Source organism: Pristiophorus japonicus, chromosome 4, assembly GCF_044704955.1.
Source record: "Pristiophorus japonicus isolate sPriJap1 chromosome 4, sPriJap1.hap1, whole genome shotgun sequence".
In the NCBI taxonomy this organism is placed as follows: Eukaryota; Metazoa; Chordata; class Chondrichthyes; family Pristiophoridae; genus Pristiophorus; species Pristiophorus japonicus.
In genome coordinates this window covers 33,865,261-33,881,732 of record NC_091980.1, presented here as the reverse complement: position 1 = coordinate 33,881,732, position 16,472 = coordinate 33,865,261, and the positions used below count along the sequence as shown (strand labels likewise).

The 16,472-nt window shown below is 40.6% G+C and overlaps 1 protein-coding gene across 3 annotated transcripts in view; it reads right to left on the bottom strand.

The window, feature by feature from the left end:
* hmgxb3 (HMG box domain containing 3) overlaps positions 1 to 16,472 on the bottom strand; it is a 92,796-nt gene that overhangs the window by 54,661 nt on the left and 21,663 nt on the right. For all 3 annotated transcript variants that reach the window (XM_070878092.1, XM_070878091.1, XM_070878093.1), the window contains 8 exons: positions 15,783 to 16,418; positions 11,114 to 11,188; positions 9,807 to 9,953; positions 9,245 to 9,304; positions 5,874 to 6,250; positions 3,062 to 3,192; positions 1,393 to 1,494; positions 489 to 610 (listed from right to left, as the gene is read on the bottom strand). In XM_070878092.1, coding sequence (XP_070734193.1) covers positions 489 to 610; positions 1,393 to 1,494; positions 3,062 to 3,192; positions 5,874 to 6,250; positions 9,245 to 9,304; positions 9,807 to 9,953; positions 11,114 to 11,188; positions 15,783 to 16,418 — 1,650 coding nt within the window. The remainder of the gene's footprint in view (positions 1 to 488; positions 611 to 1,392; positions 1,495 to 3,061; positions 3,193 to 5,873; positions 6,251 to 9,244; positions 9,305 to 9,806; positions 9,954 to 11,113; positions 11,189 to 15,782; positions 16,419 to 16,472) is intronic.

Sequence of the window (16,472 nt, the reverse complement as noted above, 5' to 3'; positions counted from 1 at the left end):
ATACGAAATGGTACTCAATCAAAGACAGACTTATAATTGAAGTGTCACTTGGTTGAATAGCAATTATATGTAACAAAAGTGAAACTGTCGATAAGATAGCAAAGTAAGGGAGTTATACCGGTATTTGGGGGAAAAAAGTTTGTTAAGTAAGGAAAACTAACGTTATTGATAAGGGATAAATCAAATAAATTATCCTTATATGGAGTTAACAATTATATAATTATGAAATGCAGAATTGTGTGGAGTCACGTGGGGGGGAGTAAGAGAAATGTATAAAACTGGCTGTTTGTAATGAGTTTGGATTTGTAATGGCCTAAGTTACTGAGCGCAGAACTGTAACACAGCATGGTTCAGTTGTAAATATTGTCTTTCAACTGTATGTTTAAACACTATTACATGTACTATATACATTATAAACTTGTTTACCCAAGTCACGTTAATGTCACAAAGATTAAAATCACTCATTTTGCTAAATGCGGAACACTTGCCTGTTCTTCTCCATCTGTATAGTTCGGATGTAAAACAGAATGCCCCAGCTGCTTTAAGGTGCTGGGTTTCAGACCTGATGGGGGTAGGGAACTCATCAAGCTCTTTGCAGAGGAGCTTCTAGCTAAAAAGGAACAATAATTTTTAGCGTACTCCCATCAGACACAGCAAGGATTTTTTTCTAACGTTATCTTTTGATGGTTTCCCAACCATACAACCATTTCTGATGACAGGACAGGTAGTCAACATGCCCCTAGGTCTCTGTATAACTGGCATGTAAGGATGTGCTTGACAGTTGGCTTAAATTTATTTTTTTCATCCTCATCCTGGGGCACATGTTAATACTCCATGGCACAATGTGCCGGTGCTCTTAACTTTCACCACTTTGCTAACCAACAATGTAACAATCTTTAAAAGATTCAGTATCTTAGAAAAGATTCCAAATTCTTCCACATTGTTAGTGGATATTATTATCTTTGTCTCGCTGTTCCAATTATTTACATTCTATTTACAAAAGTTATAGTAAATTCCAGCATTACAGATACAAATTTCCATTGCAGATAAGAAAATAATATCACTGAAATATTTATATATGGCAACACACTAGTCTGGAGACTGCAAAACAATTAATAAGTTCCAGTAATATGAGCAGTATCCGGAGTTTGAACTGCAATCTCAAACTTATTGGGCAGCAATTTGTTCTAGATAACACAGTAAAGATTTTATAAAATATAAACAAGTCTATGCAATGAATACAAGTTACAGGCAATGTAACGCAAAAAAAATAAAGCAGATTGTAACATTCAACCTTGAGGCACATGGCATTGTGGAATAGATACTTGGTATTAAGATTTTTTTATGGCAAATGGTAAATATTTCACATCAACTGCCTAAATATTTCTATACCTGTGGCTCCATTGGTTGTTGATGACACAGAGGATTCTGTTGCATCTGCTTGATTGACAGGCATTGTGACCACTCGAATATAGGTGACCCCAGACTGTACAGCTATAAAAAGCACAACATATTAGATTGTTATAGACCAGGCCTCTGCTGGAGTAGTGTGTCCCATTCTGGGCAGTCCTGTTTCGGAAGAATGTCTTGCAGAGGGTGTAGAGGAGATTTACCAGAACAATACCGGGGATTTCAGTTATGTCGAGAGATTGGAGAAGCTGGGATTATTCTCCCGAGAGCAGATGTTACGGAGAGATTTAACAGAGGTGTTAAAATTATGAGGGGTTTTGATAAGAGTAAATAAGGAGAAAGTTTCCACTGGCAGGAGGGTCGGTAACCAGAGGACATAGATTTAAGATAATTGGCAAAAGAACTAGGGGAGATGAGAAGAGGTTTTTTTTTTTAAATGCAGTGAATTGTTATGATCTGGAATTCACTGCCTAAACTTTAAAAAAGCAATTGGATATATCATCATCATCATAAGCAGTCCCTCGAATAGAAGATGACTTGCTTCCACGTCAAAAAGTTCACGGGTGTTTCAATGATGAACCTAAAATTCCAGGTCCCGAACTGAACCTTGAAGGTGGAAGATGCCTGTGCTTGGATTTTTTTTTTTAATTAAATGTGTGGTGACCGTTGCACACCAGCCACCACACGGGCTCGACAGAGTTAGGTCTTGGTCCAGTTGCAAGGATTACCCAAGACGACTGGAGACCAGCTCTGCTGCACGGACCTAGTGCGCACACATATCGCAGTGTGGGCTGGCCCGTGCTGCCACTGGGCCCTCGCCTCTCCTGGGTCCCGATCACATCCCTCTACAATCTCTCGCCGCTCCTTCGCCCCGACCTCACCGCGCCTGCTGTACCTGCCCACGCTCCAATCACCGACCTGGATCTTGGTGACGTTCCTCTTCACTGCCTTTGCTCTCCTGCTCCAGCACGTGTTGCTCCCTGGAGTGGTATGCCGCTACGCTGCTCCTTCTGCTCCCCGGCCTGCTCCGATGGTGCTCGCAGGCCGGGGGCCGCCCAGCTGCTCCCCCCCACCTCCCCGGGCCAGGGAACGGAAGGAGCAGCGCTGTGGCCCGGCCCGGCCGGCTGAGCGGCCCCCATCCTGCAAGCAATGATGGAGTCCTGCACGCATATATATTTTTCCAAAGAGCCAGCACAGGCACGATGGCCCGAATGCCTTCCTTCTGTGCTGAATGATTCAGTATAATTTCCTATACAATCGTGATTTCCTAAATTTAGGTTCTACTGGTGAATCTCCTCACCTATTTAATTTGGGTGGTTTACACTCTTCTTTCCCTCCCCCCGTAATAATCATCCACTTTGTGGAGCAGGACACAAAGATAGTTAAGATAAAATTATGTTTAACACCCGATTACAACTTCATATGGACAGTGTGCTCAAAGGTTATATTACAACTAAAACGCATGGTTTTGGTTGCTGATTTAAAATCTGACTCGTAAAGGTTCATTGAGCACCAGTAAGACTCTATGCTACTATGCATCTCAATGTATAATCTTAATAGTTAAGTAACAAGTGAGTAATTTTATTTTATTTATTTATTTTTAAAAGCGTTACATGGCTAACATTTTTGGTATTCACACACTGATACATACCTGCATTAGATGGAACTGCTGGCAGGATAACGCGTGGTGGTCGTGACCGAGCAGCACCAGTCAATAAGACAGATTTTGCTCGTCCTCTGGCTTTATTTCTTCGTCGTACTTGTAAACCTTGTCTAGAAATACTGCAGGGAGAGAGAAAATATGCTTGGTAAAATTAATTCCCTTTGGAATACAACATGGCTGCACAACATGCTGCTCAGCAGACATTAGGACTAACTCACCAACAGGTTTAATTTCTGCTGTGTGCTATTCTTAGTGTATTGGTTAGCACATTTGCATGCATTCCTGTATGGGTTATTGTTAAGCAGTTATTAAACTGTCTTTGAAAAGGGTTGATAACTATTTAACAATAATGCCAAAAGGAATTTACACCAGTGCATTAAAAAAAAAAATTAAATTCCTAGCCCACTGGTTTCACAGCAGCACTTCACATGAAGGGGGTAGGGAAGGGTGGTGATAAACCTTGGAATTTTCTCCCTATGGATGAGACTCTAAGCAAGAATTTTATTGGAAGGGGGTTGAAGAAACCTCCAATAGGTGCAGTGGTGTGTCTGTGATAGTGACATGGAATGGTAGAATACAAGTTCAATCTGTAGGTCTGTACGAGGGGGGCGGGGGAAAAAGAAGAATTGCTCTGTTTACTACACATAGTGACCAATGTGAGTTCTGAGCATCTTGTGCTATCAGAGTAGAAGTTTCAGATATTTTACTTTGTGTTCGTGCATTATTTTCTTATTGCAATATTTCTTCTTTGTAACAACGTAACTTTGGAAGATAATTAGCAGTAATATTTATTCATTTTCATAGAATAGTACAGTGCAGGACGACGACATTCAGCACATCGAGTCTGTGCCAGCTCTTTCGAAGGGCAGTTAGTCCCACTCCCCTGCTCTTTCCCCATATCCCTGCCATTTTTTCTCCTGTATTTATCCAATTTCTTTTTGAAGGCGATATTGAATCTATTTCTAACACCTTATCAGCCAGTGCATTCCAAATCCTAACCACTCGTTGCATAAAAAAGTTTTATTCCAAGTGATCAGAAAATAGTTTCCCCCATTCTATATGAGAAATGTAAAACTCTTGGTGAATAAGAGATTGATGAACAATCTCAGTTTAGAATGGTCTTGAAGACTGGCGCATCCAATCATCTGATGAACTGACTCCCACCAACAGCATTTAGTGCTGTATTGATTCATTCCTTTAAAAAGGAGGCTGTATAAATGCCTGGTTTGAAACGTCATTCAAAGTTACGAAGATAAAAATGGAATGAGATGATCAAGCATTTTATGGATGGTTTCTATGTCATTAGACCATGAAAATATTCTCAATCCTAATCTTTGCCCAGGTACTTTGGCAAATATGCATATGTTTAATCAAGTCAGCAGAGGATTGTGCTCTGCTGTGGTGCTTTCCCCACAGTTGAAGACCTTGCCAAGACTTATTGTCTAGATTCACACGTGAGGAGTGGATTCGTGTGTGAAGAGCAGCCACTTAAGTGAATTATCAGAAGACTGATTGTGGAGTCATACTTCAGCAGTGAGGAGGAAGACTTTAAAGTGACCTTTAACTACTTTCCTTACCAAATCTGTTATTACATCATCTAGTTACATTTTCACAAATGCAAATCCTCAAATCAGTGGAAAGCAAAGTAATAAAATGTATACAATTCAGAAATGTTTTTACATTTCTATATGTACAATGCACAAATCAGGTACCATGGTTTATGAAAGCATAAGCTGCTTGTGTCAGTAGACATTATTCATTGGTTATAACAAAGTCCATTCTGCAAATAAGAACATAAGAAATAGGAGTAGAAGTAGGCCATACGGCCCCTCAAGCCTGCTCCACCATTCATGGCTGATCATCAACCTCAACTCCACTTTCCCGTCTGATCTCCATATCCATTGATTTCCCTGGATTCCAAAAATCTATATCTCAGCCTTGAATATATTCAGAGACAGAGTATCCACAGCCCTCTGGGGCAGAGAATTCCAAAGATTCACAACCCTCTCCGAGTGAAGAAATACTTCCTCATCTCTGTCTTGACTGGCCTAGCTCTTATCCTGAGACTGTGCCCCCTAGTTCTAGACACTCCATCCAGGGGAAACAACCTCTCAGCGTCGACCCTGTCAATCCCCTTCAGAATCTTGTATATTTCAATGAGATCATCTCTCATTCTTCTAAACTCCAGAGTACAGGCCCATTCTACACAATCTCTCATCTTAAGACAGCCCTCTCATCCCAGGAATCAATCTAGTGAACCTTCGTTGCACCGCCTACAAGGCAAGTATACCCTTCCTCAGATAAGGAGACCAAAACTGTGCACAGTACTCCAGATGGGGTCTCACCAAGACCCTGTACAATTGTAGCAAGATTTCTTTACTCTTATACTCCAACACCCTTGCAATAAAGGACAACATGCCATTTGACTTCCTTATTGCTTGCTGTACCTGTATGCTAGCTTTCTGTGTTTCTTATATAAGGACACCCAAGTCTCTCTCAACACCAATATTTCAAGTTATAAAGCCACACTATTCAATGCTTTGTGTAGGAGCCATGCCCTATGATATTTATTTTCTGTTTATTTTGCTGGAAGTCTTCAGTGAGCTGGTAATAGTAGAGCTTCCTTTAGCAACAGAAACAAGACTTTCACATTTCAACTGGCTTTATTTGTTATCTTGGGTAAATTATTTGCATTCTCTCAAATCTACTAAGCCTAAACCTTATTCAGATATCATTTTCCACCAGTGTCGGTTACATCCAAGTTCAGAAACGTATTACATTTATTTGGCAAAAAACTGACCTTGATCCCGGTCTTGTAATCTTAACTCCATGGGAGCTACTGACTGTGCTGTTACTTGCTTCTGATGTTTGGTGGTTCAGAACCTCCGGCTCCTTTACGACACCTTCAGACTGCGCTTCCACTGTATGCTCACTGGTCAATGCTGCACTGCAAAGCTGTATTGGAAGGGCCTGTTCCTCAGTCTGTAGAGTGGGCACTGCTGCAGCTGGCTCATTGGACTCGACGTGTACAGTTTGCTGCCAATTAGTCTGCATCGGTTGCTGCTCCTCCTCCAATTGATCTTCTGAAGCTACGCTTAGAAGCTGCGTTACTGCCTGTGAACTTTCCAAACTGGACTGGGTTGTGTCCTTTGTGCCTGCAGGCACATGTGCTGTTTCCTGTCCATTTACAGAGGAAATAAGCTATGAGAGCTTGCTAAGCAAAATCTATTAGTACTATACATATAATTTTGCTTCTTCTAGAAGAAAGCAATATGCTGGGAAATTTTGCATATTGCAATAATACAGTATAGAAGTAAAGAATTCTGTTCAATTTATTTAGAATGGAATATGTGGTAAGCCAAAATACGTCCAATCTATAATTCCCAGATGAACTTCAGGTAAATCATTCTACCTAGGAACATAGGAACAGGAGTAGACCACTTAGCAACTCAAGCCTGCTCCGATATTCAATGAGATCATGGTTGATCTGTGATTTAAGTCCATATACTCGCATTTGCCCCATATCCTTTAATACCTTTGGTTAACAAAAATGTATCAAAATCAGATTTAAAATTAACTGACCTAGCATCAACTGCCGTTTGTGGAAAAGAGTTCGAAATTTCTACCATCCTTTGCATGTAGAAGTGATTTCTAACTTCACTCCTGAAAGGCCTGGCTCGAATTTTTAGACTATGCTCCCAGAACCTAGACTCCCCAACCAGCAAAGATTGTTTCTCTCTATCTACCCTTAAGTTCCCCTTAATATCAAATCACCCGTTAACCTTCTAAATTCCAGAGAATACAACCCTGGTTTGTGTAATCTCTCCTCGGAATTTAACCCTTGGAAGTCCATGTAAACCTACACTGCAGCATGTAGAATGGAAGGTCTGTAGAGTCAGCAACACACAGATGCACTCGCCTGTTGAATATAGGAAATTTCCTTTTTGTTAGATTCCAACTTTATAGCAACAGTTAGGTTGAAAAAGCCCTATTTTATACCAGATATAAAGAGTTGTGATGTTAACCCCAGCTATCCATCTTCAAGCACTTGATCTTACAATAAATTGAAACAATTAAATATTATTTGGCTCAAAGCCACTAATTTAGAGATTGTAGCATGTACTGGATCATATTTATCTATAACTGAAAATAATTTGTAGATTCAGTTTGCAGTGATTTATTTCAATCGTTTATCATTGTGCTGATGTCATCATGTACCAGCAACACAAAACACTGGATGTTGCCATATGCACGAAAACAACGCCATCAACAAAAAGATAAATCTGAATATGGCTACCCTTCTTAAAATAAACTGTATCTACTTAAAGAGAAAATAACATTCTAGAGTTCTCAAGACTGTAGTCTCGGTGGAGATGTGCACAAATCGTTGAAGGTGGCAGGGCAAGTTGTGAAAGCAGTTAAAAAATATATACGGGATCCTGGGCTTCACGGAGACAAAGAGTACTAAAACAAAGTAGTTCAGATGAACCTCAACTGGAGTGTTGTCTCTAATTCTGGGCACCACACTTTAGGAAGGATGTGAAGGCCTTGGACAGGGTGCAGAAAATATTTACTAAAATGGTTCCAGGGATGAGAGACTCAGTTACGTGGATAGACTAGAGAAGCTAGGATTGTTCTCCTTAGAGTAGGGAAAGTTGAGAGGAGAGTTGATCAAAATCATGAGGGGTCTAGACAGAGAAGATAGAGAGTAACTGATCCCATTGGTAGAAGGGTCGAGAACCAGAGGGGACAGATTTAAGGTGACTGGCAGAAGGTGACATGAGGAAAAATGTTCTTACACAGCGAGTGGTTAGGATCTGGAATTCACTGCCTGAAAGGGTGGTGGAGATAGATTCAACTGTGGCTTTCAAAAGTTAACTCGATAAGTACCTGAAGGGAAAACATTTGCAGGGCTACGGGGAAAGGAGGAGGGAGTGGGATGAGCTGAAATGCTCTTGCAGAGAGCTGGCACAGGCTCGACGGGCCGAATGATCTCCTTCTGTGCTGTAGTCATTCTATGTTATTTAATTCCCTCCAAGGTCAATATATCCTTCCTACGGTGTGGTGCCCAGAACTACTCACAGTACTCCAGGTTTGGTCGAACCAGGGCTTTGTACCGCTGTAGCATATCTTCTACCCCCTTGTATTCTAGTCCTCTAACCTTTTTGATTATTTTCTACACCTGTCCATGACATTTTAATGATCTAGGTACATGGACCCTCAAGTCTCTTTGGACTTCCATTGTTTCTAGCTTTACACCATTCAGAAAGTACTCTGTTCTATCTTTTTAGGTCCAAAGTGGATGCCCTCACATTTTCTTACATTTAAATCTATTTGCCACAGTTCTGTCCATTCACTTAATCTATTAACATTGCTTTGTAATTTTATGCTTCCATCTACACTGCTTACAATGATGCCTATCTTTGTGTCATCAGAAAACCTGGATGTGTGGCTTTCTAACCCCTCATCTAAATCGTAAAAACCTGGGTAGTTATCATCTAAAAATACGAACAAATTACAGAATGAAAAAAATGTGCTAGCCATACATGCTGTTATAATTCTAAGAAACAGTCCAGTCATTTTAACCATATTTATTATCTTTAACCTAATAGAGCATATCCCATATTTAACTACATTAGGCACTTTGAGACTATAGAACTTCTTGCAACACAAAGCTACTTGTCTTGTTTTTGCAAAACCAGAGAAATCTATTTTTCAGACAGCCCCTCTATCCATCACTGAAATACTGAAAAACTAAAGGATATTAAAATTGGTGATGATTCTTTGCAACTATTTAAATTTAAAGGGGGAAGAGTTTGGAGAGCATGACTTCCCCTATTAATGGAGCCTCTCCATTTGAAGGTTTGAAGTATTTCTTAGTTCAATTCTCAAATCCTTTAAATGAAGGAAAATTCTTCAACCCAGTACTTTTATTTAGTTCAATCTTATAACACACCCCCCCCCCCCATTGCTACGAGTGATCTATATAAAAATACTTTCACTAATGTGTTAAGTGTGGATTGTGAAAACTGGAAAGGTTTCAGTTGATCGTTACAAATGCCTGAATTTGAAAGAATCACGTCATGCAAACAATTTTGGTAGGAAACAAATAAGCATTTGAAAGAGAAACAGGATGTTAAGTATGCCAGAGATCCTGGTGTTACAATGTACCTTGCTTTGCTTCTCCTGATTACATTCCACGTGTACGTTTAATACCTGCAATTCCTTGCCCTGTTGCAAACAAATCAAAACTCAGTTGGTCCACGTTTTCTTAAAAATGCAATTTACTTAAACTATGGATAGGTTTGATCTCAAAACTCTTTTTATAAGGGTGCTAGATGGGAGTATACTCTACAGGGATGTTTTTCCCACTGGTGAGCTCTCAAGCTCAACTAACAATCACAGAGGAACCACAAGGGGGTGCGACTTTTCCTTAAAGGAAAGCAGTTCAAGCAAACTTTGTAACCATCCAAAGTGAATGCTCTGAACTGGAAAGAAATTCCTGATGGATTGACCAAATATAAATGATACATGTGGGAAACCAATTAGAAAACTCATATTAGTCCAAACAATAAATTAATGTAACTTCAACCTATACAAGGAAGTTCCTGGTTTACAAATGATCGCCTGAGGCCCAGCTTAAAAGACGTCCATTTTAATTGAAGTCAAGTTTTTTTTTAATTCTCCCAGGAGCAAAACTAGATTTAACCAGTCAAATGTGTTATGAATTTACCTTTGGAATCCATTTCCCTCCCAGCCACTTCCCACAATTTGGACATTGTGGGGGCTTGTGCCTTGTGACATAGGTAAAGAAACAGTTTGGATTTGGACAATTGCCACGGCCTCTTCGTGTATAGGTTGTCTTCTGGGCAAAGATGGACTGCACAAAACAAAAGGATTTCAAAATACAATTATTAGTTTGGCAACATTAACAGCAACCCACTTTGGGCAAGACACAATAAATATTTCCAAATTCAGAAATAATTCATTAACATAAATGTGTTCTGCTGCAGAGTGACTGGATGCCTCAGTCCTGCTCATCAAAGTTTTTTTTAAAAAGAAAGTTGTTGCTTCGGATTAGCACATCAATATGTATTTGCTTAAATATGTTTTTTTCTCCCGACAGCTTACTGAACCAATGAGTTGAACACCGTGTGACAATACTGATTTTGGTAACAGAGAAGGAAATATGTAAAAATAAACTTGGATTGTTATTATTTACTTTTTCCCCAGGAATAGCAAATGATTGAGATTTCCCGGAATAGCTGTGCCCAGTAAGTTAAAAATTTAGAGTTGTTTCAGTTGTTGTTTTTTTTGGATCTGATATAGGTTTAGACAGAGGACTTTAAATGTTAAAAGGTTTACATTATGTACTTTGTTACAATTTAAATTAATACACGTATACTGAAGGTATGAGGAGCAGATGAAAGTGAAATTGAGCACCGAGACATTGGTTAGAATGTGGAATTTACTGCTACAGGAAGTGGTTGAGGCAAACAGCTTAGATACTTTCAAAAGGAAACTAGATGAGTACATGTGCTGAAAGGCTGCGATGAGGTAGCTGGAATGGGAGGAGACTAGGGGGGAGTGCAAACACCAGTACAGACTAGTTGGGCTGAATGGCCTGTTTCCATGCTGTATGTTCTATGTAATTTACCAAGGGAAATGAGCTCATTATAGCATTTTCGAGTTATATTCACATTTTGTATTTCTATATTCCCTATGAATATACAACACATTAATATTCTAGTCTGAGGGGAATATTAATTAAGTGATTGTGATAGTGTGTCACAGGCTGATGTTTCATCCAGTAATGACAGGACTGCAAATAGAGTAATTGCTAAGCTTCGAGGTCATGTATTCTGCAAGTTCAGATTATTCAAATATTACAGCTTCCCAGTTGTAAAGGAACACGTTACACTTACAGGGACTGCCGCCAAGAGAGAAATTGTGCAGTAGGATGACCTGTCAAGGCTTGTTCTATACTTGTATTCAAATATTGTCTAACCAAGCTGTAGTATTATTCAAATTCCGTCCCACCTTTTTTGCTGGAGCTGCTGGCGATGGTAACATTAAGAACTGGGTGGTCGATGCTGCAACATTTTCTCCAGAGACCTAATGGAGAAAACCCATTCCGGTTATCACTTCATTGTAACGACATATAAATAAAGATTATAATTAGATGTTTTACTAATCTCCATCATAAATTCATACTTTTTGTGTTTGCAGATCAATTAAAAAAAATTCCTCCTGAGAGCGCAGACAGGGCTTCGGTTTAACATCTTATCCAAAAGACAGCATCTCCGACAATGCAGCGCTCCACTGCACTGGAGTGTCAGCCTGCAGTGGGACTTGAATCCACAACCTGTTGACTCAGAGGCGAGTGTGCTCCCCACTGAGCCACAGCTGACACCAGAGACCTGGAATGAGGTCAGGTAATTTCACCTGTAGTTTCCAATCTCAGCCATGAATGTAGGAGGGAGTTAAGACTATAGTCGGGAGTTAGACTAAGGCGATTATCATTACGAACAAACTTGCATTTATGAGAACATAAGAAATAGGAGGAGGAGTTGGCCATAAGGCCCCTCAAGCCTGCTCTGCCATTCAATAAGATTATGGCTGATCTGATCATGGACTCAGCTCCACTTCCCTGCCCACTCCCCATAACCCCTTATTGTTTAAGAAACTGTCCATTTCTGTCTTAATTTTTTTTAATGTCCCAGCTTCCACAGCTCTCTGAGGCAGCGAATTCCACAGATTCACAACCCTCAAAGAAATTTCTCCTCATCCCAGTTCTAAATGGGCGGCCCCTTATCCTAAGATCATGCCCTCTAGTTCTAGTCTCCCCCACCAGTGGAAACATGCTCTCTGCATCCACCTTGTCAAGTCCCTCATAATCTTATATGTTTCTATAAGATCCCCTCTCATTCTTCTGAATTCCAATGAGTAGAGGCCCCACCTACTCAACCTTTCCTCATAAGTCAACCGACTCATCCCCAGGATCAACCTAGTGAACCTTCTCTGAACTGCCTCCACAGCAAATATATCCTTTCGGAAATATGGAAACCAAAACTGCACGCAATATTCCAGGTGTGGCCTCACCAATACCCTGTACAGCTGTAACAAGACTTCCCTGCTTTTATACTCTACACCCTTTGCAATAAAGGCCAAGATTCAATTGGCCTTCCTGATCACTTGCTGTACCTGCATACTATCCTTTTGTGTTTCATGCACAAGTACTCCCAGGTCCCACTGTACTGCAGCACTTTGCAATCTTTCTCTATTTAAATAATAACTTGCTCTTTGATTTTTTTCTGCCAAACTGCATGACCTCACATCTTCCAACATTATACTGCATCTGCCAAATTCTTGCCCACTCACTTGGCCTGTCTATGTCCTCCTGCAACCTCTTTATGTCCTCTTCACACATTACCCTTCCTCCCATCTTTGTATCGTCAGCAAACTTGGCTACGTTACACTCAGTGCCCTCTTCCAAGTCGTTATTATAGATTATAAATAATTGGGGTCCCAGGTCCCTGAGGCATCCCACTCGTTACTGATTGCCAACCAGAGAATTAACCATTTATCCCAGCTCTCTGGCTAACTAACAGAAAACAATTTTCTATCCATGCTAATATATTACCCCAACCCCGTGAACTTTTATCTTGTGCAGTAACCTTTTGTGCAGCATCTTGTCAAATGCCTTCTGGAAGTCGAAATACACCACATCCACTGGTTCCCCTTTATCCACCCTGTTCATTACATCCTCAAAGAATTCCAGCAAATTTGTCAAACATGACTTCCTCTTCATAAATCCATGCTGATTCTGCCTGACCGAATTTTGCTTTACCAAATGTCCTGTTACTGCTTCTTTAATAATGGACTCCAACATTTTCCCAACCACAGATGTTAGGCTAACTGGTCTATAATTTCCTGCTTTTTATCTGCTTCCTTTTTTGAATAGGGGCATTTACATTTGCAGTTTTCCAATCTGCTGGGACCTCCCCAGAATCCAGGGAATTTTGGTAAATTACAACCAATGCATCCACAATCCCTGCCGCTACTTCTCTTAAGACCCTAGTATGCAAGCCATCAGGTCCAGGGGATTTATCTGCCTTTAGTCCCATTATCTTACTGAGCACCGCCTCCTTAGTGATTGTGTTAAATTCCTCCACACCTATAGCCCCTTAACTATCCACTGCTGGAATATTGTTCGTGTCCTCTACCGTAAAAACTGATACAAAATACCTGTTGCGAGTTTCTGCCATCTCCATGTTCCCCATGACTAATTCCCCAGTCACGTCCTCTAAGGGACCAACATTTACTTTAGCCACTGTTTTTCTTTTTATATACCTATCGAAACACTTGCTATCTGTTTTTATATTTTGCGCTAGTTTACTTTCATAGTCTATCTTCCCTTAATCATTTTTTTAGTCATTCTTTGCTGGCTTTTAAAAAGCCTCCCAATCTTCTGTCCTCCCACTAGTTTTGGCCACGTTGTATGCCCTTGTTTTTAAAATCGGATACCGTCCCTTATTTCTTTAGTTAGCCACGGATGGCTTTCTTTTCTCTTGCACCCTTTCCTCCTTATTGGAATATATTTTTCTTGAGAGTTGTGAAATATCTCTTTAAATGTACACCACTGTTCATCAACCGTCCCACACTTCAATCAGTTTTCCCAGTCCACTTTAGCCTACTCTGCCCCCATACCTTCATAGTCTCCTTTAATTAAGCTTAGTACGCTGGTTAGAGATCCAACTTTCTCACCCTCCTTCTGAATTTGAAACTCAATCATGCTATGATCACTCATTCCAAGGAGATCCTTTACTAGGAGATTGTTTATTAATCCTGTCTCATTACACAGGACCAGATCTAGGATAGCCTGCTCCCTGGTTGGTTCCGTTACATACTACTCCAGGAACCCATCCCTTATTCACTATGAACTCTTCCTCAAGGCTACCCTGACCAATTTGATTTGTCCAATCAATAAGGAGGTTAAAATCACCCATGATTATTGCTGTTCCCTATTTCCTAGTTTATGCTCCGACCAACAGAGTTGCTACTGTTAGAGGGCCTATAGACTACGCCCACCAGTGACTTTTTTCCCTGTCTTTCATGACATCCCAAAGCGCTTTACAGCCAATGAAGTCTAGTCACTGTTGTAATGTAGGAAAATGCAGCAGCCAATTTGTGCACAGCAAGCTCCCACAATAATGACCAGATGATTTTTTTTTGGAGAGTGTTGAGCAATATATATCTACCAGAACACCATGGGACAGACACACACCCCTGCTCTTCTTCGAATAGTGCCATGGGACTTTTACTTCCACCTGAGGGGGCAGCTGGGGCCTCAGTTTAATGTCTCATCCAAAAAAAGTGGCACCTCAGTAAGTGTAGCACTCTCTCAGTACTGCACTGAAGTGTCAGCTGAGATTATATGCTCAAGGCTCTGCATTGGGAAATGAAATGAAAGAGGGGTCACCCTACAGCTTTGTTGTACAACTCCCAACAATTGGACACTTAGCAACATGGGTAAAGATCTAGGTACAAATCACTTACCTGGCCAATAAACCAGAGATGTGCTTGGTGAGGGACCATCGCAATGTCGTATTTTAAATGATTTTTCTAATTTTGTAAAAACCTTTAGCTGAAGTGCTCCACAAAGGAACCCAGATAGCAGCAATTGCAAATTAAAAGAAAATAAAGCAGATATATTCTCTTCCGAGACAGAAAGATGCATCGCTGCCAGCATAGCTTTCACACAGTTCACCTGGATACATACCAATGGGAGAAATAGCTTTTGGCTTTTTTAGTTTTCTCTTATTTAGAGCATGCCCCACCAGTAAACTTCTGCAGACTAGAGAGACAGTAACAAAAATAGCCTATCGAGCACATATACTACTCTGACTACGCAAAAGCGTGCTATGCAATTATAACATTGAAGAACCTATACAATTCACAAAACACTGGAGGGTTATCTAGCACCTTTCATGAGCTCAGGACATCTCAAAGTGCTTCACAAGCACTGCAGTACTTTCAAAGTAGTTGCTGCTATACCGTAAGAAAATGCAGCAACCAATGTATGTGCAGCAGGGTCCCACAAACAGCCACGCAATAAATGACCAAACTGTCAGTTTAAAGTGGAGATGGTTGAGGGAGAACTCGCTGCTCTTCTTAAATAGTGCCACAGGATCTTTTATATCTGCACAAAAGAGCAGATGGGTTTAATGTCTCATCCAACAGTGTAGTGCCCCTCAGTTGTGCACTAGCGTGCCAGCCTAGATTATATACTTAAGTCTCTGGTATGGACTTGAACTCAAACTTCTGAATCAGAGGTAGAGTGCTAACACTGAACCACTCCCAACGCCTGTAACTATAACTGTACAAGGAGCACATGGGGGAAGAGGAAGGGGTGCAGAAAAGCACTTGTAAAAGTGACCCAAGTGCTTTTTTTAATATGGCCAGTCTGACTTTGGGACAAAGATAAGGAAAGGACACTCGAAGATAAATAGCTACGGATGAACTTTTACCCTTGGGAAAGATTTCTCAAAATTAGTTATAATTTTAGAATTTAGGTGGATTGCGAAAGGAATTAATTATGATTGGTCCTTATTATATATGGCTCACCTCCAATCCAAACACATGTTAGTAACCTCATTGTACTATTTTGAGATGTGAGGAGTGAGAAAGCACAATCACGGTCTCCTACCTGTTTGCTGTGAATACCAATAGTCTGTCCTACAGCTTTATGAGAAGTGAGACTTCCAGTTGGTTTGCTGTGATTTGATAATACTGTTATCACAGGATTAGCCTCCACTGTCTGCTGGTTGGTGCAGCTGGCTACATTGTCTGAAACATCAGCGCTTGTACTTATTAATGTTCCTTCAATGACAACACAAGGGGAGTCGTAGGGATGAGTTAATTCCAAAGAAGTCTCATTGGTGCTTAGCTCTCCTGCCACTTTATCGTCTCCAGAATTGGAAAATTGAGACAGCATCTCCGATGTAACAATCTCCTGCATTGTTTCAGTGTGAATGAAAGCAGTGGCTTCATCTGTAATTCCATCAATAGCGATGCTCTCCTCAGTAGTGCCAATGTGGCCAGAGTCCGTAAGAGTGCTACTAACTGTAAAGAGGCTTTGTATCGTGTCGTGGGTAAGAGTCTGCCAGGTGGGATGGCTTTCACCTCCTCTCTGTGTGGGAGACTGAGCCAGCTGCTGGCCATTTCCATCTCCAGGTAAATTAGAAGTGGGAATTATAATGTAACTGGAACGAGGAAGAATTTTGCGGAATCCTGGAATATCGGCAGGAGGGACACCAGTTGATGCACTAATTAGCTTATCATTCTGTAGAGGGGGGGGGAAAAAAACAATGTGAGAACAACTCATTTACACAGCAGG